This window comes from Ovis aries, chromosome 12, assembly GCF_016772045.2.
Source record: "Ovis aries strain OAR_USU_Benz2616 breed Rambouillet chromosome 12, ARS-UI_Ramb_v3.0, whole genome shotgun sequence".
Lineage (NCBI taxonomy): Eukaryota > Metazoa > Chordata > Mammalia > Artiodactyla > Bovidae > Ovis > Ovis aries.
In genome coordinates, this window is record NC_056065.1 from 728,056 (window position 1) to 751,279 (window position 23,224).

The window sequence follows — 23,224 nt, forward strand, 5'->3', positions numbered from 1 at the left end:
CACCTGCCTGCCAGACGCCAAAGTGAATGCTGTTTGTGATACACCCATCACCCGGCCACTGTCCCCAGGGATTTCCAGGGGAACCGCAGTCCCTGTCCTCAGAGAGCTTCTAGGCAGAGACGGAGCTAGAACACAGAAGATTTTTCAGATAAGAGAAACCGGCTGAGAGGGCTGAGACTTCCGGGACAGGGGCTGATAGCAGCGGGTACAGGCCCGGCCTGACCCACCGCCTGGTTTCCTTTAGGCCCTGCCCGCTTTCTCTCAGGTCCCAGAGCCTGCGTGTGCTCATCTGCACAGCTCCTTTAATCACAAGTGCAAGGAAGCTAAATCAGGAGGTGTTGCTAGCCTCATGACAGCAGAAATAGTCCAGTGAGGTCTGTGGAAGTGAGAATGGAGGAGATGGGCTAAAGAGGCAGCCCAGCAGACGCTGGGCTTGGTCCTAGGGCTTAGTGTTATGAGAGATTCTGGGAAACTTTCTCTGCCACCCGCTGGTAGCAGGCAGCCTGCAAAGAGCACTGGGCCACAGTCAGAGGAACCTGGTTAAGTCTTTATTTGTCAAAATGATGTTTATACCAGCCTTGCATGGCTGAACCCTCTTAGGCCTCAGTTTCCCTAACTGTGAAATGTCAACAACAAAAGCTGTCATTTCTGTCAGGCAAGATAATGTGTGCAACAGGGAGGATCCTTGGTTGGAGGTGCTTTGTGAGAAGAAAGGTTCCACCCCACTGTCATTTCGCTGAGGTGGAAACCTCTTGCCCTTCTCCCGTTCTGGCTCCCTGCCTTTGCTCCCTCCATATGGTGGAGGTGGCTCTCCATAAAGAGAAGCAAGTCACGCAGGTGGTTTGCAGGGGACTTGGCATGGATTTGAGTTCCTATTTCCTACAGGATCCAAGACAATGCCTTTCTTTTTCCTGGGCTGCTCAGACAGGCTTTTGCGCAAACAAGGGTGGAAAGGGTTACTTTTGTGCCAACCATTCAGCTGAATGCCATTGGCCTTGCTCCTTCGACACACACTGAAGTCTGAGAAGCTTGGACAGTGAGGGACACTGGGGACGTAAGGCTACAGTCCCTGCTCTCAGGGTCTGCCCTGCCTCACGGGGCTATGACTGTGTGAGACACCAAACCCTGGTCTTGGAGGGAGCTGACCTGAGGTGCAATCCCAGTTCTGACCACCAGCTGTATGACTCTGAGAGAGTTACCCAGTCTCATCTGTGGAGACGCTGCCTTCTTCCCAGGAAGACTGTGAAAAGAGAAAGGAGAGACTGCACGAAGGCTCAGTGCCAAGTGGTTACTATGGAAACACTGGAAGGTGGGTGAGGCAGCTATCAGCTCCGTTTGATATCTGCCTCGCTAAGATTCTGAGAGGTGATGCAATCTGCTAACACAGCAAGTTTGAGTCTGATTCGAACCCAGGCCCTCTGATGCCTGTCACATGCCTGCCAGTGCTTTGTTATCTTGAGCTTCTTGCTTCCCTGGCCAACTGGTGTGACTCTATTGCAGATAGTGGTACCAGCTTCCCCAGGAGAGGGGGGTGGTCAGATCCCTTTGTGGAGCGCTTGAGTTGGATCTTCCAAATGGCCCAGATTGTTGGTATTAATATCAGCTGGGAGAGGAAAGCCACTTTGGTGTTCCCACCACGTGCCTGGTATGCCTTTCCTACCGAATTCTTGCCTGGTTGAGTCCCCAGGGTCCATTATTGCCCACAATCTGCCTTTTCTTTTTGCGGCTCTGAGCCCAGCACTTTGAAGTTTTTGTGAATGGTAGATGGGAAAAAAGGCTTTGATTTTTAATAAGCTTCCTCCTCTCCCACATACATCATAATGTGAGATTCCCTCATCCAGGGTTGTGGCAGATGTGATTTATTAGGCTTTGCAGAAGTGGCAAAAGTGACTGAAAATGAGGTCACTGATCAAGGCTCCGAGAAGCTGCCTCACCAGGTCCCTGCTCTGGGATGCTGCCAGTGGCTCCACGCTGCTCCATTATCCTGATGCAAGTCACGGGGATGTAGGCCAGCTTGCTGAGAACAGACTGTCCCCTACTTCCACCCAGGAGCAGCTGTGAGAAGAAAGTCTAGTCCTGCAGCAGGAGGAAGTGTAGTTAGACTCTAAATAGGCTAGAATCACCTGATTAAGTAGCTTAATGTATTAAGCTGGGTGACTTAGAATGGGAAGTGGGCTGGGTAACTGGCGCAGAAACGTAGGACTGGCAATCTCAAGGAGTCTATGGGAGGCTCCTCAGCTGGTGGGCTGGTGCATGCTCTGTTCTTCTTCCAGAAGGGATGTTGTGGCAAGAAGCAGAAAGCCTCAGAGCAGCTTCCTCTTCCTCTTCTTCTTGCTTTATTCCCATTTAAAATGGTCGGTGGTATCACTGGCCATCTTCCACGTTAGCACTGTTTTCTATTCATTGCATCTGTTGTTTCGCTCCCACCTTCTCTTTTTCTGACTTCTCTGGTTTTAATTGAGCATTCTATGTGACTCTGTTTTCCTTTCTAAAAATATTATTGTGTGCCCACTGAGTACCTGTACCATGGCAGGTGCTAGGAATACAACACTGAACCAGACCTGACTCCCGTCACTGGGGAACTTGCAGTTATATGCTTAGGGAGGAAAGCATAGTTTTAGTGATTGCCCCGCCTGGGGAAGAGGAGGGTATCCGCCTCCACCTTGATCCAGGTGAGTCAACTGTGAGAAGGCCTGGGAAGGGGACTCTATGCTTGGCCTGCGCCTACCTGGGCAATGCTGGGTGCTTCCCCTTCTCTCACTGCATCAGGACCCTCCTTCTCCTCAGCCCATCTCTGGAGGTGCTACAGGAAAGAGGAGAAAAGCCTCAAATCCAAGCAGTCGGAAAGGCAGGATGGGGCAGGGCTCAGGGCTGACGCCGTTGCTGAACTTTTCTGTGTGCTCCTGCCTGGGTGGCTGCGCTGGCTCCGGAACGGGGCCTGGCCTGCAGCTTCGTGTGAATGCGCTGCACACTGCAGGGATCAGTGAGTAGGCCTGGGTGGGGCTCAAGACAAAGGAAGCCTGAGAGGCACAAAGGAGGGACAATGGGAAGCTGCTAGGTGCTGGAGTTCTTACTGCTCTAATTGGGGCCCCACATTTCCACCAACCCGAATGTGAGGTGGGAGCAAGGGCAGGGCTTGGGAAAATATGACTGCAGCTTCTTCCAGGTCCTGAGAGCAGTACTTCCTTGGGTTGGGATACAGCAGGAGGGACTGAAGTTAGATCCTGGGTAGGACTTTCTGGTATAAAAGTACAAGCTATGGAATAGAGGCCTGCGGGTGAGATGGGCCTTCTCTTTGAAGAGATTTCCACAGAGGAGGGGTCTTCCTGTTCTCCTGCCCCTCTCCCACGTCTGTTGCGTCTTTCCTAGAGTAGAGGGCTGATGCTGTGACTTTAGGGAACCCTGAAAGCCCAAGCAGCTTTCCTGGTGGTTCACTGGTAAAGAATCACCTGCACTGCAGGAGACTTGGGTTCAATCCCTGGGTCGGCAAGATCCTCTGGACAAGGAAATGGCCACCCACTCCAGCATTTTTGCCCAGGAAGTCCCATGAACAGAGGATCCTAGTGGGCTACAGTCCATGGGGCCGCAAAAGAGCTGGACGTGGCTTAATGACTAAACAACAGCAATGAGGCCCAGGCGGCTAAAGCAGAGTAAGGACCCGAGTCCTCGAGAGCAGTGACCTCCGCAGGGCGAGCGCCCCCCGCCCCAGGCCAGGGGAGGGCTGGGGGCGCCCCTGTGACTCCATGCTCTGATCTGCTTTCTGGCCTCAGTGGGCTACCGCCTTCGGGCTGCTCTGGACTCTGCTCACTGTCTCTCTGCCCAGGGTGGGTCATGGCCCCTTGAGGGAAACAGGCCTTCGGGCGGATGTTGAGTACTCTACAGTTCCCAACAGACTAGAAGATGAGCAGAGAGGGGTGGGAGACAGCACTGGAGCCCCCCAAGACTGTCCCCCCATCTCCACTTTCTGCACTGGCTGCTACTCACAAGAGCTTTCCTGGACTTAGCCAGGAATTAAGGTTTCTCCAGGGCCCCGTGTGGGGTGCAGTGCTGGGCTCAGCAAGCTCCCCGTGCACGTCCGCCCCCCACCCAAAGAATCAGACACTAGTCAGATCAGGGGACACAGACTAGTTCTGTGCCAAGGCTGAATTCAGGAGGGGAGCTGAAGTGAAACAAGTAACTTTTTGTTTCTCTGAGTTGCTGCAACCTGTTTTGTTTCTCTTCAGGAGCTGACTGTGTTTTCTGGTAGAGCCAGGGGTGTCCTTGGGAGAGGGGTGGTGGTAACAGGAGGCACCAGTTGCTACTATTCACAGAGGGGCCTTGTGGTCACAGTGAGCTTGCCAAGTAGGTCCCCTCGTGCCAGTGTGCTGAGGACAAAGCAAGGCTCAAGGAATTGTTGCTTGGCCAAGGCTACAGATTATTAACTGGTAGAGCCAAAGCTTAAACTCAGATCTGACTCCATAGCATTCTTCATTCACTGGAGAAGAGTTTCACCAAGCTCACTCCCTCCTTCAAAGCCTGGACCAGAACTCAGCTCTGTTTTCCTATAACATCAGGTCTTTCCACTCTGTTGGAAAAGAATTTGACACCCTTTACCACTGTGGTCAAACCAGGAAGGCCTCACCGTGCCAACCACTCATAGGTCATTAAATCTATATGCAGACAGGATTTTTTTTTTCCATGCCACCAAATGAGTCAGAAAGTCTCCCACAGCAGGTGGGGTTATCTGGCCCTGATGTTTTCACCATCCTGGCCTCATCCCAAGAATTGGAGACAATCAAATCTGAGGGCAGGAAATGGCCAGGAATGCTGAGGTCTGGATCCTGTTCTCCTGAGTCTGCAGTTCAGGTGAGACACTCTCCTCCCTGAAGACCACCCTGCTCCTGGGATGCGGGGCTTCACTGGCCTCAGGAGTCAGAGTGCTGGGCTGGGGAGAAAGTGACGGCATCTCAAAGTCACCCAGGGGACTGTGTCAGAGCACCGTCCCCGGTCTCCTGTTGCCTGCGTGGGGACGTTCTGATATGCCCGGGGCTGCGGGAAAGGGTTGGGGATGTAGGCAAGGTTGGGGCTTCCCTGGGGGCTCAGACAGTAGAGAATCTGCCTGCACTGCAGGAGAACCAGGTTCAATCCCTGGGTCAGGAAGATTCCCGTGGAGAAGAGAATGGCAACCCACTCCAGTATTCTTGCCTGGAGAATCCCATGGAGAGGAGCCTCGTGGGCTACAGTTCCTAGGATTGCAAAGAGCAGGATACGACTTAGTGACTAACATTTTCACTTTCACACTTTGAGCGCATGCCCACCCTGAATCTGCGAACCTTCCTGCCTACATCCCACCCCCTGCAGCGTCCTCCGCATCAGATGCTCTGAACAAATCCCAACCCCTCTTTGTAAGGATGAGAGGACACAGCCAGAGAGGAAAGGGGCTTTGTCATAAGCTCATAGGCCTCTAGAGGCGCTTGTGATGTCAGTTACCTGGACTACTTTTGCGTCTGGGGTTGAGGCCAGGAACTTTGGCCTTGTAGGTTTTATTCAGCCTGGACTGCTCTTCCATCAGAGACGCAGGAGCTATACCTCCCCTGTCAGAAGGGGAGTTCCCTTGGGGCAGAGAATAGCATATATCTTCCACTCATTCCCAGATTCAAGGAAGCTCTGAATCTGAAGCAGAGAGGGTGGGGGAAGTTGTTTCAGAATAGAGGATGTTACTGGGTCACATACATAGATATGATTGTTTTTCCTACCAGTCTGTTGAATTGTTTGTCCTCAGAACATGACCAGGAGTTATTTCCAAGGTCCATTACACTGCTAGCATAATTAATTTCTCCAGCTTTGTTCTTTCAAGGAGTTTCGTGTCTCCCCCACTGTCTGTAGCTCTGCAAAGTTGCCCTGAGGGTGTCAGATGGATCCCCCTTTTGGGGATTGGTGACACTGACATTCAGAGGTGGTGGGTAATGCCACAGGGCCTAAAGCAAGCAATATTCAAGGCAAGATAATTAGGACCCAGACATCCTGGTCCTTCCCCAGGGCTTCTGATCCAGACTCCTGTGGGGAATGTTACTATTAAATATTTTGTCCCTGGAGTGTGCTTTTGATTGTATATGGTTTCCTGTTTCCTCTGAAAGGGAGAATTTCTCTGCAGGAAGTAGTTTAATAGTCTGAAAGTCTTACGTCCCTGATCTTGAGATCCAAGTTTCCATTTATAAGTAGCTGAGATCTGTGATAAGAAGGGAGGCAAGGAAAGAGGTAACCAGAGCTGCGGAATATCACTCCTTCTCAGACGGCAAGAAAGGGAAGGGAAGATGGAGGATTCAGCCTCAGACTGTCCAAACTGCCTGTTGCAGAAAGGTGTGGACCCCTCCAGTCCCTGCTCAGTCTGCATGCCCAGGGCCTTGGTGAGAGGAAGGTGGCGGTGGCCTGCAGACCCTGCCCCGGTCTCAGCAGTTCACAGGATACTTCATCACCCCTGCCTCCAAACAGAACCACGTGTAGCCTTTTCCACACTCATTCCTTGGATTATCTCTCTTCTTTTGAGTTCACACACATTTATTAAAAGTCTGGCCAGGTCTTTCGTCTCTCTAGCAGGGAGTTCTTTGTGATAATTCAATTGTTCCTGCTCCAGCTTCACCCCTGAACCACTGGGATCTAACCCGGAACACAGAAATTATTAGGTGTTTACAACTGAGGGCTTTTAATGCCCACATTAGGAACTGGTAACATAGGTCATGAAGCATCTGAAAAGTCAAAGAGGGGATAGTGAGGTAACTCAGACATTAGCAACAACAAGAAGCTACCCCTAGGCTGAAGGGCAAAAGAAGCAGGTGGTCCCAAAACCCAGGGGCTGTGGACAGTGAGTGGAAGCTGGAACCAGTGGGCCTGCTAGTGGGAGGTGGAGCCAAGGAAGAGATTTAACCACTACCTGAGACCCGCCTGTGACAGAGAGGTGGGTGGAAACATCCTTCTGTCTCCTTCCTCCAGCAGTCCAACGCCTTCGATGAACCCAGTGACCCAGGGCCTTGGGAGATGCAGGCTGCAGGAGTTAGACCCCATCCCCTGTGACTCAGAACAGGACAGGGTTGGCGGGGGGGGGGGGGGGGGGGGGGGGGGGCCGGGTAGGGTGCCCAGCTTGAGGACCAGCACTCCCAGTCTTGTCTGTGCAGGGATGGAGCAGCTTCTCTGAGGACCTGGCTCTGGTGGCCAGTTCTTTGTCCACCAAAGAGTTTCTGAGGATCTGTTTCCCTCCCTTCTCTTTTCTTTGTCCAGCGCATCTTTCCTGCCTAGGTCCCCCGGTCTCTTTATCACCTGGTGGCGTTCTGAGCTTTTCCTGTTCTAAGGAGCTTACTGTTCATGATCTCATAATCCGCCTAAAAATTAGCCCACAGCAGTGTACCTGAAGAGCTGTCCTACGACGCTATAGGCAGACAGAGGCCAGCCCTCTCTGCAGTCGGGTCTCCAACCCATGAAGAGGGCTTATTCATAATGCAAAGGGCCAATGCAGAGCTCAGGCATGCTCATAGCTCCTGCTGGAATTTAGCTTGAGATGGAAATGCCTCTGCTCTGGGAGACTCTGGGGAGGCTGGTTCTGGCTGGGGAAGCCTCTGCTGGTCTCACTGTGTGTTGGGAGCAGGGCTGCTGCGTGTGTGTTAGAGCCTGGCCGGTGGCCTGGTGGCACTCGCTCATACCGCTCAGAAGAGGCCCTCGTCCTCAATCAATCATGAATGGTCAAATGAATCATTTTTGTTTATCGCTGAATAAAATGTGGTTTCCATTGCATAAACCATAAAGATTGAATAAATGGATATATGGATTCATGTGTCCATTTTTGTGTGTATTTATTCATGTTGAGTTGTTGGGAAAGGAGAAGGGCCCCTGGTGAGAGAGGGGTCAGGCTGAAGGCAGGGTGCCTCTGTCCCCTCAGTGGTTGGGATCAGAAACTGAGCCTCAGCCTGATGGTGCTCTCTCTCACCTGGACATCCAAACTCAGCAGCAGGTCCTGTGGGCTCTACTCCCAACACCTCTGACAGCCGGGAGCTCCTCCTCACCCCCACCATCACCTACCCGAGGTCACCACCTCGCCTCTTGCCTTCATGCGTGTGTGTCACTTCAGTCATGTCTGACTCTTTGTGACCCCATAGACTGGAGCCCACCAGGCTCCTCTGTCCGTGGGATTCTCCAGGCAAGAGTACTGCAGTGGGTTCCATGCCCTCCAGGGGATCTTCCTGACCCAGGGATCAAAGCACGTCTCTCATGCCTCCTACATTGGCAGGTGACCTCTTTACCACTGAGCCGCCAGGGAATAGGGAAGCCCTGCCTCTTGCCTGGACAGCTGAAGTAGGCTCCCTGTGGTGTTCTTGCTTTCCCCGCTGCACACAGCACACTCCACACCACAGCCCGAGGTATCTTTTAAAAACAGAAACTGGATTATATTCTTTCTTTGCTTACAACGAACGGCTTTCCCTGCACAAGAACAAAACCTTGAAATCTTTCATGTGACCAGCCCAGCCCAGGGGGCCACCCCAGACCACAGCTCTGACTGCCCTGCCTGGTGTCTTGGCCTCACTAGGCTACAGGGGTGGGCAGGGCTCTCCCTGGTTCCTTCAGTGATGTCTTCGAACGGCTGCCCACCCCGCTCGCCCGCGGTGGGGCCCCACGTGGTGTTTCAGTGCCTTGATGCTATTGCTTCCCCATTGTCTGGGGCAGTCATCTCTCTGACTAGGTCTCAGCACAGCCCCAGGGGTGATGAGGCCTTAGACCGTGACTTGGCGGGGACAAGCACTTGTCCTGTTGAACATGCCCCACCCCACGTGCACCCCAGAACTTGCAGCCTCTGCCGTTCTTTCCCGCATGTAAGGAGAGGTGAGTTTTTCTCCCAGCCCTGGGAGGTAGCCCTTCCTGTGAATGCCTGCCCCTACCCCACCAAAGTTCTGAGTCTAACCCTTTCCCACTATGGAAAAAATAGCAAGAAAAACAGATGCGAACTGATACCCTAGGCTGCAGGGTCTGCTGGGACCTGGTCCTGGAGGAGCCCCAGGAAAGCTTTAACCCCAGGGCTCCAGGCAGTTGAGAAGGGTGTGGGGAGGAGGAAAGGGGGGCACCTCTTTAGCCAGAAGCTGCCTTCTCCTTGTCTCCCAGCTGGGACACTGTCAGAATTCATCTCCTCTCTTGGTGGGTCATCATTGCCCAGATGTGAGTCCTGGGCTAGGCACCCCCTCCTCCAGTCCTCAGGCTGGGTGGCAATACCAGAGCTCACCGTGTCTACCCTTCTTTCTCCAGGTAGTACCGCCTGTGGACAGGCATTTTAAAGCTTGTCAGAAAGGGATATTCTGAATCTGCTTATCATCCACAAGTAAACAACCCATAGTCAGCCTGCAGAGTGGTCGTGTGGATTACCGAGACGTGAATGTGAAAGCGCTTTATAAGTAATACACATGCTGTGAACACAGGGGTGATAGCTGTGACGGGATGCCCGCCTCCATCCTTCCTGCTGCAGCTGCAGCCCCGTTTGGCCCTGCTGAGGCGCACGCCAGCGCCCTGCCGCCTGCTTGTGACAGCCGTGACCGAGTGCCTTTCTCTTTTGTAGAATGATCTTCACTCCTTTAGTCACACCCCGTAGACTCTCCCAGAACTTCTTTCACCATGGGGTGCGTGGGAAAGCAGTTGGAGCTCATCGGAAACAAATCCTGAGCCAGATGATTGCAGACACGTTGGGCTACGTGTGCTGAACATCTAAAGATAGCAGGGTTTCCCAGGTGTGTGTGTGTTTTCAGGAGCTTTGGAGGGGTAGGAGCTCAGGCACAGGAATGTTGGTGGGGTGCTTACAGACTACTTCACATATATTAACTCATCTCAAGTAGGTCCCATAATCTCATTTTACAGAGGAAGAATTGACCAAGTAGGTTGCAGACCTGGGGCTCAGATATGGATCTATGACTCCAAAGTATGCACCAGGCTTGCTATTCTGCTGGGGATTCAAGAGGCGGAAATGGGCTTTAGTTATAGCAAGAATGCAAGGATTCAGTTCAGTTCGGTCGCTCAGTCGTGTCCGACTCCTTGTGACCCCATGAACTGCAGCACGCCAGGCCTACCCTGTCCATCACCAACTCCCAGAGCTTGCTCAAACTCATATCCATTGAGTCTGTGATGCCATCCAGCTATCTCATCCTCTGTTGTCCCCTTCCCCTCCCACCTTCAATCTTTCCCAGCATCAGGGTCTTTTCAAATCGGTCACTTCTTCCCATCAGGTGGCCACAAAGCATTGGAGTTTCAGCTTCAACATCAGTCCTTCCAATGAGCACCCAGGACTGATACTGATCTCCTTTAGGATGGACTGGTTGGATCTCCTTGCAATCCAAGGGACTCTCAAGAGTCTTCTCCAGCACCGCAGTTCAAAAGCATCAATTCTTCGATGCTCAGGTTTCTTTCTAGTCCAAGTTATTTCTCACATCCATACATGACTACTGGAAAAACCACAGCTTCAGATAGGCACAAGCAATCTGGGCAGCTTTCAAGACTCCTCGGAGCTCTGGGGACACAAGATTACAGAGTAGGGGAGGGTTACCACGCTGTGGTGTTGGAGTGTTCTAAGGGCCTCAGTTTCCCCACTGGGATGATGAGATTGGAAACGAGGTTCCCAAGGTCCCTTCTAGTGCTCAGTTTTTAGACGGGGTGGGAGTGGGTCCAGCTTCTTGCATCCCCCAAATCATTCCCCTTTCCACTCCAGTAAAGTAAATATGGAGGAGAAAGCTGCAGATTCTCCAGGCACAGGACAGAAGAAAACGGAGCTAGAAGGAGGCCTCCACCTTCACACCCGTGGGCTGCAGGAGCTGTTTACATGCTCAGGAGGCCAATCCATCCATTTCAGAAGCTGCATCGGAAAATAACAACTGGGCAAGCTGCTGGCCCAGAGCCAGGCAGGCCCCAGCCTTTGGCACTCATCCCAAGGCCAGTGCATGGGCCAAGGACATGCCGGCTGCTGGCTGAATTGGTTTAAAGGGAAGTGGGGAGCCCCTCTAGACTGCATCTCCTCAACCTTGGGGACAGCGGCAGAGAGAGGGGCATGGCCGGCGGGCAGCCGCGTCCATTCTCGGGGCCCTCCTAATGGTTTCATATCTGAAGAGGGTGTTACGGCCTGAAGAGGGTTGGGGGCTCTGCCCCTCAACATGGTCCGGCTTATTTTCTTCAAAGGACATATCACAACCTGTAGCTGCATTATTCCTCTCTTACTTTTATGTTTTCTGTTTCTTCACTCAAAATATGAGCTATGTAGAGGAAGGGGTTCTTTATCTTAGTCCCAGCACAGGGGCCAACGCCTGGCACGGAAAGCACTCAGAAAACGGATGACCACGCCCAGGCATGCAGGCCCGAACTGGGGTCCCCTGCATGCAGTCCTCAGTGACCGTCAGTCCTCTTTCTTGAGAATAATTCCCAATTAGTTTGGGGGAGGAGAGCTGGTTCTTGAGATGAACCCTTCAGGAGACAAGCATTGTACAATGGCTGAAAAAGGAGGGGAGGTTGGGATGGGGGTGGGGAGACAGGACGGAGCCATGGGAGGCAGGTGTGGGGGAGCTTTTTATGATAGTGAGTCAGCTGGCCCAAGGGGAGGGGTGGTTTGTTAATCATTTTGCTGTGCGGTCAGCTAGGAAGCACAGGATAGCCTGCACCCTCCACGTGGCCTCGGGAAGAACACTTGACTACCTTGAGCATCAGTCAGTGGGCCTTCATTCTGATGGTGCTTTTCCACCACATGGGGACTGTCATGAAGCCATGATGAGGTCACCAGTGGGGGTGTGCCAAGTGCATATGAACAATTTTTACTTTGGTAATTTTAGTAAAACTCCTAAAAGAGTTCGTCTGTTATTTTCTTCTAGATTTTTCCCACCCTCAGCAGGCGACATGAGCCAGTGCATTACAAGTTCTGGCCTAAATTTTAGATCCCAAAGACTTTGCCCTCTAGCCAAAGACATGCACCTCCCCACTTACTGGGCCCTGGCTGAGTAAGGAGCTCCTCTTAGAGACCCCCGGGGTTGGGTGAACCGAGGAGGGGGCCTCACACTCTGCCCTCCTCTCCCTCAGGTACAAGACAGTGGTGACTCCTCGAAGGGCTGTGGTGGCCATCACTGGCTGCTGGATTCTCTCCTTTGTGGTGGGCCTGACGCCCATGTTCGGCTGGAACAACCTGAGAGCCGTCGAGCGGGACTGGCTGGCCAACGGCAGCGTGGGCGAGCCTGTGATTGAGTGCCAGTTCGAGAAGGTCATCAGCATGGAGTACATGGTCTACTTCAACTTCTTCGTGTGGGTGCTGCCCCCGCTGCTGCTCATGGTCCTCATCTACATGGAGGTCTTCTATCTGATCCGCAAGCAGCTCAACAAGAAGGTGTCGGCCTCCTCCGGAGACCCACAGAAGTACTACGGGAAGGAGCTGAAGATCGCCAAGTCACTGGCCCTCATCCTCTTCCTCTTCGCCCTTAGCTGGCTGCCCTTGCACATCCTCAACTGCGTCACCCTCTTCTGCCCTTCCTGCCGCATGCCCAGGATCCTCATATACATCGCCATCTTCCTCTCGCATGGCAACTCGGCCATGAACCCCATCGTCTACGCCTTCCGCATCCAGAAGTTTCGAGTGACCTTCCTTAAGATCTGGAATGACCACTTCCGCTGCCAACCTGCGCCCCCCGTTGATGAGGATCCCCCAGCAGAGAGGCCTGATGACTAGACTCTGCCTCCTGCCCCCCCCCCCGGCCCGCATCTGGGGTGTCTCGGCCCAGGGCTCCCCTCCCTGCTATTTCACTTGTCTCCCTTGTCTCTCCCTGCTGTGGGCTATGGGCTGTGGGCTGTGGCTGAGACCCACCCCTCACGGTGCTGGGGGAGGTTTGGGAGGTCAGTCCACAGGGAGAGAACCAGGTAACCTGAGGGAAAGAGGAAAGTGGCTTGGGCCTCCCCATCTGCCTGATCAACCCAAGGCAGCCCAGTGCTGCAGCCTGAGTGGGCCTGAGACCCTGAGACTGCCGTGGGACCACACAGGCCAGAAAAGCAAGCTCAGCTCCCACAGCAGGCAGGACAGCGGCGTGTCTGACTTAGGTGCTGGGATTGCAGCCCTGGGACCCAGCTTAAGGAGAGAAGCACCCTGCCAAGATAGAGAGAAGGAGAGAAAGTGGATGTCCTGGCCTTGTTTTCTCTCCTGTTCTGCAGGAGAAGGTGGCCAGAGCCACCGACAGGCAGGAATCAAGGAGCCTTTGGTCCCCGCCTTCCACAACCCTGTGTCCCTGGCCATGATGCTTGCCAGGGTGCCTGCTCTTCTCACCCCAGGGATTCCAAGGTTATACTTGTGAGAGGCAGAAAGAACAGGTCCAGAAATCATTTCCACTATTTGCTTTGTTCTCCACTTGGGCCCTGAGTGGGAGCTCTGTGCTCCCTGGAACTAGAGTGGAATGGCAGGTGTGGGCCTCAAACAGCCACAGGGCAGACGCATTGAGCCCTGATTCTTGCCCTGAGCACCCCAAGTGAGAGAAGGAAGCGTCATGGCTTGTCATCTAGGCCACCAGCTCTATCCGCTCCACCCCTCCTCTGTGCTGGGCACCCTCCTAGGTGACACCCCTCTTTGCTGCTTCTGGGGAACTCCAGACCTGTCAACTCTTGGGAACACACTGCCTGCCTGGGGAGGAGATGAACAAGGGAAAGTGGGCTGCCATGGGCACCGTGGGATGAGTGTGCCAGGCTGCTCAGGCCGGAGCAGACGCCCCTCTGGAGCGTGTGGACAGGAAGGTCCTGCCAGATTTTAAGTGCCCTCAGCACCCCTGGCGCTAGCACTATATTCACGGGCTTTAGGCTCTGTTGCAGTGTCTAGGCCTTTAGACTAGACCCTTTGGGAAGGGTCTACTCTTGGCCCAAACCTAAGCTCCTTATACAGAGGAGTGAAGGGCCAGGTTCTAAGTGTGAACAGCAACTCCAGGGCGGATTCCAGGCCCTTCCCTCTCTCAGGTGGAATGTCCCCTCGCTCCCAGGGAGGTCACTTGAGTAATAAAAGACTGTCAACCCTCATGGATAATGCACCCCACCACTGAGGGCAAGAGGCAACCTCAGCAGATAGAAATTGGTAGTGGTGTCTGGGGAGAAATTGACGGAATGGGGAGGGCATGGAGGTGTCTGGAGCAAGGAGGGTCCAGAGAAGGGAGTGTTTGTTCCTGTAGTCATCCTCTAAGGGCAGCAAACTCTGAATGTGAAACGAGATCCTAAAAGATCTCATATCTGGAAAACCCCCATGAGATCACGAGACCCCTCCCACTGGACCTTCCTCACGGTGTCAGAGGTAGAGACTCCATCATGGGGACATATTCAGCCCACCCTCCTGGGGACACAGTGCCCATCACGCTGACTCTCACTGTCACAGAGGCACTGCACCATAACACCAAACACCTTTATTCAAGTGCTTCCCGCCCAGCATATGACTCTTTGCAGGAGGGCTCCGATCTTTGCACCTTCCAGGTCTCCTGGTGTCTAGAAGCCTGTCCAGAGGCCTGCTCGGCCCGCTCCCAGTGGAGGGACAGAGGCGAGGCAGGTACCGAGGAGCAAAGCCATCAGCTGTCGCTGTGGGGTGAATACCTCCGGCCTCTGAGGCGCTTGATTCTGGGCCTGGCAGCCCTGGCCCCTCAGGCCTGTGGCACCTGGCAGAGAACGTTTCACGAGTCCTGCTGGTAGGCAGAGCTGGGCAACGTGCGCCTGCTGAAGAGGTGATATGGGGGAAAAGTCCTCCCTTCCTGGCTCCCCTCCCCTCAGGCCCTAGACCCACAGCCCGGGCTCCAGCTCTGGCCCCCGCAGCTCTAGGATACACCCTCACCCATCCAGAACCTCAGATCCACCTGGGAAGGGCAGTCAGGGCACGGTTGTTTCTGCTACCTTTCTGGCTGAGGAAATTATCCCACGGGGATGCCCCAGCCTAAGGTCATTCAGAGTCGGGACTAGACCCTGTCCTGTGCCCGTCCCCTGGATGCCCATGCCTTCCAGGCCTTGCCAGCATCACACTACCGTGCTGGGTCTCCGGAGCACCACCGGGACTGTGCGGGTATCTTGCCTGTGGCTGCAGATTTATACTCAGAGCTGACTGCCACCCTCCCTTCTTAAGCCCACCCCTGCTCCAGGCCTCCACCCCCAGAGGCAGGAGAGAGGGTGCATGCAGTTACTTACCTTTCTCCTCTTCACAGCTTCCACCAGAGGCTCCTCAGTGTGTGGCTGAGGCTGGGAGAGACCTGAAGGTTAGAGCTCAGGGAGGGGGCAGGTGTCTGCTGGGGACCCAAGTGCAGGGTGGGAGATAGTGAGTCTCACACCCTCACCCCGTGAGCCGTGTGTCTGTGAGGCAGACTCCAGCCCTCCTTTTCCCACACTGGGCCACCCTCCCTCTTGGAAAGTCCTCCTGAGAGTCTGACCTCTATCTTTACTATCCTCATCTTGCCTTGATTTTCAGCGCTCAGCCTCATCTAGTCCAGCAGGAGAAAAGATGGCTTCTCCTGGTCTCCCATACATCAGAAGATTCCTAAAAAGCAACCTCTCTCAGTCCTCACCTTTCACCTCCAGCCGGCAGTCCACAGACGCCTCCCCCAGCACATTGATGGCCTTGCAGGTGTAAACTCCAGAATCAAAGGGGCTGGGTTTCCGGATCTCTAGGGTGCAGACACCTTGCTCAGAGAGAGCTCGGTATTTGGGGTCACCCTGGATGTCCATCTTGTTTTTCATCCAGATAATCTTGGCCTGGGGGGGCAAGGTCAGAGAGAGCTGGGAAGGGTGTGGGCCAGGATGAAGCCCCGGAAGGCCACCCTCAGGCTTAGGCAGAGTAGTCTGGAAAGATTCTTCACCTCACCTTGGGTGAAGCTCGGACACTGCAGGAGAGCTGTGTGCTGTAGCCAGGGGTGGAGGTGTGGTCAGCCAGGGGCTGAGTGAACGAGGGGGCTTCTGAGAAGTCTCGCTCGACAAAGCTTTTAGGTTTGGCAACAATATCTGGTTTCAGAGGAGAAAGACAGGATGAATTTGAGGTTACAGGAGGAGACCTCTTAAGACTGACCTCATCTGTTTTCCTGAAATAATCACTATAGCTTACACCTAGGTTTCCCATCTAATCTACACAGGATTCCTTTGGAAGGGTAGGTTTATCACCCCAGCTAACAGATGGAAAACTAAGACCCTTCATGGATGAGGGACTTGCCAATCTCACATAGTGAGTTTGTGGCTTAAGAGGTGGAAGGCCACATGCTGGTCGTGGCTCTTTGAGCAGAGAGCTGGTGGTCTGGAGGAAGACTGAGGGCAGGCGACAGTCCACTTCACCCCTGCCTCCACCGCTGGAGGCCCATGGCAGGACCCCAGGCTCCTGAGATCTCCGGGAAGCCAACGTGCAGGAGCAAAGACAGTATCTCAGGGAGGCAGAGGAAAGCCAAACCCATGGGAGGACGGTGATACTGACTGAGGGGCCCTCAGTGGAGACTAAAAACCCAGCAAGTCCACGCATTATTTCTCTTTGTCTTCAGAGACTTTACTGGCTTTCTATTTTTAAACAAAACCTTTTTCCTAATTCTGTGCAGCTTAGGCTGGTGTTTAAAAGAGTGTGCTTTCTGTGGCCCACACGGACTGTGTAGGGCCCTTCGGCTCAACGTCCAAGTGACAGACAACGTGACAGGGAGAAAGGACTGGGAATTTCACGTTTGACGCAAGAGGACCACGTGTCTGTGTGGAAACAGTGAATATCCACATCTCTGTCGTCCATCTATGTGGTGCTATATTAGAGTTGGGAGTTTGCTTTTGGCAAACTCGCCAGTCTACCTAACCACACACATTGTCCTTCAGAGTGGTGCTCTTGGGATGCTGTACATGAGACCCAGTGACTGCTATGATGCCGGCAGCCACGTGGCATCTTTAGCATAAGTGCAGTCTCCCAAGGGGTTCTGTTCATTTGCGTGGTTTACTCTGATGTGTTTGTTGCGATCAGTCAACCACATTCATCTTTTATAGTCCCTCTGTGAATTGTGTGCGCATAGCGGTGGCCTGGGTGTGGAGAAGCAAAAGTTCTGGCAAGTGGACTCCTGTGAGACGCACCCAGGGAGGGGTGCCAGCACTCCAAGGGACGGAAGAGACAGGCGTGGCGATGCCTGGCTTGGTTTCTGGTCTTAGGCCCAGACCCACCTGTCTTTACGATGTGGGCGAGCTCCTTGGTGACGGCTGCTGAGGCACTGAGTCCACACAGGTTTTCTGAGAAAACTCGGAAGGAGTAGGAGTTGCCCACGATGAGGTCAGAGACAGTGCAGGTGGTGGGGCGGCAGCGCTCGATCACCGTGAACCATTGCTGCAAGAGCCCGGGCCTGCCATCCTCACTCCCCATGCCCTCACCCTCCCTGCACCCCGGGGCCTCCTCCTCTGAGGGGCTTCTGGAAGAAGGCGACCTCTCTGGGGACCTCAGAGAATTCTAGAACCTTACTGATCCAAGAGTGGCCAGATGACCTGCAAAGTAAGAATCACCTGGGACCTTCAGAGATGTGTAGGATCTCAGTCCCCACCTCAGACCCACTGAATTAAGGCCTGCATTTTAGCAAAATTCCCAGGTAATTCACATGTACATTACATTTTCAGAAGCACTGCTTTAGAGCTTGAAGGGCCCCAGAGAACAGTCCTTGCAGTCTTCAGAAGGAAACTGAAGTCCAGAGATGAAAGAGATTTGCCAAAGGCCACATAGCAAGTCAGGATCACAGTGGGCAGACCAGAAGGCCTCAGTTCTGTACTCTCTGTGAATAGGCCTTCCCCACCGCCTCGGCCACTTCCTCTCCCCAGACCCACCTCTAGTCAGGCCCTCCTCCCCACGCCACGCTGCTCGAGCAGGCCTCACCCTTGTCTTTCTGTCTGCCTTCTGCACCGTGTAGCCCAGGAGCTCTGTGTTGCCTGTGTCCTGGGGCGGTGTCCACTGGAGGGTAGCGTTGCAGTTCCAGACATCCAGCAGTCTGATGCTGCTGGGGGGTCCAGGTTTCTCTGCAGGACAAGAGAGTAAGGAGGAGGGCTGGGCTCGCAGCAACCCCACCCTCAACACGATCAGGCTCCTATTGCTCTCTCTTGGCCTGACCCCTCTGACCATCAGTCCTGGGGTGGGGGAACCTCAGCCCTTGCCTCCCCTGGTCCCATACCAATCACCAGGATGTTGATGGCTGCTTTGGCCTCCAGGCCTTTCAGCTGCACAGTGAGCTCATAGCAGCCTGAATCGGAGCGCTGGGCTGAGCGGATGAAGAGGATGGAGTCCTGGTCCCCAGTGCGCACGCTCACCCGCTGGCTGTCCAGGGCATGACCGTTGTGTGTCCACAAAGCCTGAGGCTTGGGATTCCCCTGGGAGAGAGAAACTCTCTGAGTGGGAGCAGAAGGTACCAGGCCCCACCACCGCTCCAGGGTTCTCTGGAGCTGTGCTCAAGGGAGCTGGCTGCACCAGCCTTGTCTAGGAAGGGCAGCAGCGGCTAGAGCCACAGGCGCTTCCTAGAGCCTCATCGTCCGGTTGTCCAGCCGGCCCCAGGGCCACCTGTCCTATTCGCTGGCTGGAGAACTGACTGAGTCATGTGTATCTTGATGGGTGGGTCTCAGCAGACCTCCAACAGAACCCTGACATTTTCTGGGCTCGTCTGATACACCTCAGGTGGGGCCCTGTATTTCCACCCAAGCTCTTACCCTGGGAGGGAGGCATACCCACCTGGAAGGGGATTTGCAGGTTAATCGACTCTCCCACCTGGCGAATGTAGGTCTGACGAAGGTGCCGGGGAACACGGATCTTGGGGGCCTCTGCATTAGAACCAGAGTCTAGGCTTAGCACAGCAGTGGGGCTACTGAGAGGCTTCTGTGGCAGGGGACGGGACAAACAGTGAGGCTGCGCCCCGCAGGAAGGCTCCTGGGATGCTCTGAGACTGCCTCCTTGTGGGCAGGGCAAAGCTCACTCCCCAGATTCAGGGGCCAGAATCCCCTGAGGCCCTTGGGGAGTTGAGAAACAGGAGGTTCCAGGAGGGCAGGGCCTCCACGGTGTGAACCGGTAGGCATCCTAGGCACTCCCTTGGTGCCCCAACCATGCCAGGCTGGGATTTGCCCTGCAGCCCTGGCATTCCTGGACTCCAGATGGGCCCTGCTGGCTCCCCGGCTCCCCCTGGTGGGGAGTGCGTGCGCACCTGTCGCCTGCATTCCCAGGAAGTGTGGCCAACTCTGTCTCCTTCCTAATGCCTCTGCCCTTCTGCCTTGCATCAGTGCAGGCCTTCAGAGATGCCCCTGTGAGACCCATTTGCACATTGCTCTGTCCCCAATCAAGTAAGAGAACTGGGGTCTTTCCCCTGCTAAAGGGAGCAAGAGCAGGCATACCCCCTTCCTTCTCTTTTCCCTCCCATTACCTTTCAGTCTGCAGTTGGGAGGTCCTTCCTGACACCTTACTTCCGACCTGTGCTGTAGTGGAGAACCACCTTCCTGACCATCACCTCATTGAGTGCAACCACTGAAGCTGTTGGGTGTTCCACGGGGAGCTGTCACACCCTCACAACTCTGCCTAGGCGGGATTGGGGTGGGGGTGGCCGAGGCCCCTCAGTGGCAAACAGGTGGCAGCAGTTGGTTTGCGGCGTGCAGGGTGGAGAGGGAGGAGACAGTGAGAAGGAACACGGTGTCTCTGAGGATTAGCTGTGCAGGCACTTGGCCCTGGGAGCACCAGGGGTGGAATGTTCCAGAGGCAGCTGCAGGGGGCCAGGAATGCTTGGCAGCTCCAGGTGGCTGAAGAGGGACAGCTGAGCAGCTAAGGACTCTAGACAGGGTCCCCACCCTGCCCTGCCCCTGAGAAGGGCCTGGCTGCTCCCTGTTTATTCACTATCTCCTCCTGCCCTCTTCTCTCCAGGAAATCCCCTTCTTTCCTGCCAGAGGAATTTAATGGAGTAGTGGGTGCTGAGTCAAGCTGACTCCTCCAATGTTAGGCCTTGAGGTCGAAGGTCCTGGCCCCAGCAAGCTCTCAGAGTCCGAGCTCCCTGTGCCATCAGGGAGGGTCCAGGGTGCCTGCTAACGCCCCCTTCCCAGCCAGGATGGCTCCCACCGCTTCCAGGCTAGAATCATACCGAGCTGCCAGGTGGGACCATGTCTCACCCAGACTCAAAGGATGGGCATGTACTCTGGTTTCGAAATTCACCAGAAAAGATTGCTTGCCACCTGGTGGGACAGGAATGGTCCTGTGTGGGAGTCAGTTCTGGAACTGCCACTAATAGTCTGGGTGACCTCAAGGGAGTCCTGGGGTGCCTTGGCTTGGCTGGACCAGCCATGACAGTCTATAATTCTATATTTCCTAGCCCTGTGGTTCCCACCTCTCTCAGGCCTTAAAGCTGAAAACTATCTCCTTGAAATATTCCTTCAATATTTCCCTCTTTCTGGAGGCCTGTCCGGGCTGCAGGGTGCCCCTCTGCCTCCGAGAGAGAGGAGGGCAGGACAAGCAGGAAGGTGGAGGCGGCCTCGGGCCACCTGCTGGCCCATGTCTCTTGTCACTCTGGGGCTCTGGGCTGTCCCCAGAGACCTTGGATCAGACCAAATGACTCACTGCCATTAACAGACTGAAACCTGAGCAGCCTTGGGAGGGGAGCAAGGGTAGGCTTGAGGCTAATGCACCCTACAAATAGAAATCTTAGCAAGGAGACAGCAGCTGGCCTCCTGGGTTTCCAGTTCAGCACTGGCCTCTGGGGATGGAGAAACTTTCACAGGTCTTTTGCAGGGTGTTTGTCTTCTTTCCACTAGGGACGTGGTACAGTAAGAGGCAAACAAAGACTTTTCTCTGTTCCAAAACCTTTGGGAGAATCTGGAACCCAGGTCATATGAAATGAGCAGAAAGTGAGCTTCTATGGCTGCTGAAGGGATTACGATTAGATAGGAAGAATGAAATGACTCTAAGCGTTGGGACTCTTGAGGCAGGTGACCAGGGCAGCGTGAGCTTTCGTTTCTGGGGGTGGGGAAGCCCTTCCTCCAATGCTTGAGAGCCGGACCAACCAGAAAATTGGCCTCTTTGACCTCCAGAGACTCCTTGCTGCCGAGGAACCTGGAACTTTCTTAAGGCAAGATGGCGCTAGCAGGTGGCTTGTGCACGTGAGTGTCGGGAAGCAAGTCTACCCATTGGCCTCCTTTTCTCCATCCACTAGCTACGGTGCCTGGGAAGGGCTGGGGAGCAGGGATAGGCTTTACCGATGGTCTCCTGGATGTGGACAAGCTGCTCCAGCACCGCTGGTGGGCCAGCCCCTGCAGAGCTCACTGCAGCCACGCGCACGAAGAACTTGTCACCTACAGCCAGGTTCCGCAAGGTCTGCTGGGTCACCATCATGGGCCGGGCATTCACAGGCACCCAGTCCAAGGCTGAGAGGAATGAAGACAACACAAGGCCCTGGCCCCATGGCCGCAGGCACCCTTTCTCAGTGGGGCTTCCCTTCTCACTGATGGTCTGAGGAAGCTAGCCTCCCTTTCCGGGCCTTATATTCCTTTTGCTCTCCCTCCTGGACTTCTCATGTGCCAAATGGCATCAAAGACACCTTGTGTCAGAACCCTTGAGTGGTGGCCAGAGATGGGGTTGCTGAAGCCCAGAGAGGCTTGGACACGTTTGCCAAGTCACACAGTAAGGTGGGGGCAAAGGCAGGAGCCACACTGAACTTGCGTGTCCCCGAGGTGGACAAGATGGCGGGGGGCAAGATGGCGGCATCAGGAGCTTGGCCACAGCCCCGCTCCTTCTCCTCACTGTTTCTTGTTCTAACTTAGGCCTCTCCCTCAGCTCTACAAGCAGGGTCCTCTGAGACTCAGCACCTCCTTAATTCTTACAGAGGAGAACCGCAGTGTCACCGACCCTTTTATCCTTGTTGCTCAGAGGCTTCCTGAAGCTGGAGGACAAGGCACCTGCTGAGGCCCGTTGGATGCCCTCCTGCTTTCAGAGATGTGTAGGTGAACCAGACGCTGTCTTGAGGCTTAAGCAGACTGCCTCCACTCCCGCTCTGCGTCTCCCTCTGGTCTGACTCAACTGCAGCGTCTGGGGGCTTGACCCTACTGCCCCCCAGGCCCACCTCCCCTCCGCATATGAGGGCTTAACCCGGAGCTCACCTCCCTCTCGACGGAGTTCCAGCACATAGCCCTGAAGCCCCAGCCTCCCCAGCCTCTCTGGAGGCTCCCAGCTCACAGTCACCGAGCTCTCACTCACATCCTCCACGGCCAGCAGCAGCGGGGCACTGGGGACATCTGAGAGAGAAGCAGGGGGTGGTGAAGGGGTTTGCAGCCGAGACCTCGCCCCCCACCGCTCCCTGCCATGGCTGCCTCCCCCCTCCGCCCGCCCCAGCTCTCATCACCTTCACGTGGAAGTGCAGGGTCAGTGGCTGTGGGGGCTGCGGGGGCTGCAGAGGCTGTGGGGTCAGGAGGCTGATGGGCAGACTCCTGTGGCTCAGAAGCCTGCTGCCCCCCGGGAGCCTGCTCCCCCCCAGGAGCCTGCAGAGCTGCCGTGTCTCCAGAGGGCTCTGTAGGGGGCACACGGGCAGACTCAGAGGCGGTCTCCTCCAGACCACAGGCAGGGGCCTCCAAGGTGGCTTTTTCTGTCATTGCGGTGCCTGATGGAGGGTCAAGCTGGAGTGTGCAGGGGTTTGCACTGGAGGAGCTGTGCTTCCAGGGTGCCTGGGACTACCTAGGTCCAGTCTTATATAGTCAGGGGGCTGCCCCACCCCCAAGCAAATGTTCCCAGCTGTGGGGTCAGGTCAGGCAGGGGGACCGAAGGGAGAGGGAGGCGCCTAGGCCAGGAATAGCTCTGGGGGAGGAACTTCAAGGGTCCCTTGAGGAACGCACAACCTCGTCCATCATCCCGATTGAATCTTAGAGACAGGGTTCTTGTGCCCAGATGGGAGGAGGGCACAGATCAGTGAGATGGGACGTTGCCGGGAGCCTATGCCAGGGGTCAGGGCATTGGGAACAAGAGATTCTATCTGGATAATGAACCCAGATCAGGCTCTGTGTGTTTGGCCTCTGTGGGGCCACTTGTGCTCAGGGCTTCTCGGCTTAGGTGCACACAGCTTGAAGCAGGCTTCTCTTAGAGCACTCCCAGCTTTGTTCCTGGGCTCCCACACTCCCCTAGTCCTTACAATCCCCGGGAATTTTCACTTGGGCTGTATGAGGCTGAGGGCCTAGAGAGGGAGGGAGCTGAGATGCCCAAAGTGGGCTGGATTGCAGGAAGTCTTCTAACAATGGGATCCCA

At 54.8% G+C, this 23,224-nt stretch overlaps 2 protein-coding genes across 7 annotated transcripts in view; one reads left to right on the forward strand and one right to left on the reverse strand.

Annotated features, from left to right (window-relative positions):
- The window catches only part of ADORA1 (adenosine A1 receptor), a 43,446-nt gene extending 26,900 nt beyond the window's left edge, over positions 1–16,546 (forward strand). For all 4 annotated transcript variants that reach the window (XM_042256875.2, XM_027976180.3, XM_042256876.2 and 1 more), the window contains exon 3: positions 12,064–16,546. In XM_042256875.2, the coding sequence (XP_042112809.1) occupies positions 12,064–12,703 (640 nt within the window). In that variant the 3' untranslated portion in view covers positions 12,704–16,546. The remainder of the gene's footprint in view (positions 1–12,063) is intronic.
- MYBPH (myosin binding protein H) lies at positions 14,391–22,648 on the reverse strand. 3 transcript variants are annotated; one of them, XM_027976178.2, is made up of 11 exons: positions 22,332–22,648; positions 22,090–22,224; positions 21,190–21,357; positions 18,695–18,783; positions 18,144–18,339; positions 17,852–17,991; positions 17,155–17,314; positions 15,842–15,978; positions 15,546–15,732; positions 15,172–15,222; positions 14,391–14,651 (listed from the first exon to the last, which is right to left on the reverse strand). In XM_027976178.2, exons 1-10 carry the CDS (start codon positions 22,576–22,578, stop codon positions 15,206–15,208), a joined length of 1,476 nt encoding a protein of 491 aa, XP_027831979.1. In that variant the 5' UTR covers positions 22,579–22,648; the 3' UTR covers positions 14,391–14,651; positions 15,172–15,205. The 3 variants fall into 3 exon arrangements, with proteins under 3 accessions (XP_027831979.1, XP_027831980.1, XP_027831977.1); XM_027976179.2 differs by having other exon boundaries at positions 14,391–14,706; XM_027976176.2 differs by having other exon boundaries at positions 14,391–14,709.
- Positions 22,649–23,224: the final 576 nt, after the last annotated feature.

Bases quoted from the DNA above. Each gene is read 5' to 3' on its own strand.
- MYBPH (XM_027976178.2), bottom strand. From the start codon at position 22,578: ATGACAGAAAAAGCCACCTTGGAGGCCCCTGCCTGTGGTCTGGAGGAG. The intron at 21,358-22,089 runs GTGAGCTCCGGG...CATTCCTCTCAG, and splicing joins GGAACTCCGTCGAGAGGGAG to CCTTGGACTGGGTGCCTGTG. The intron at 17,315-17,851 runs GTGAGGCCTGCT...GGGCTCTTGCAG, and splicing joins AGGCAGACAGAAAGACAAGG to CAATGGTTCACGGTGATCGA.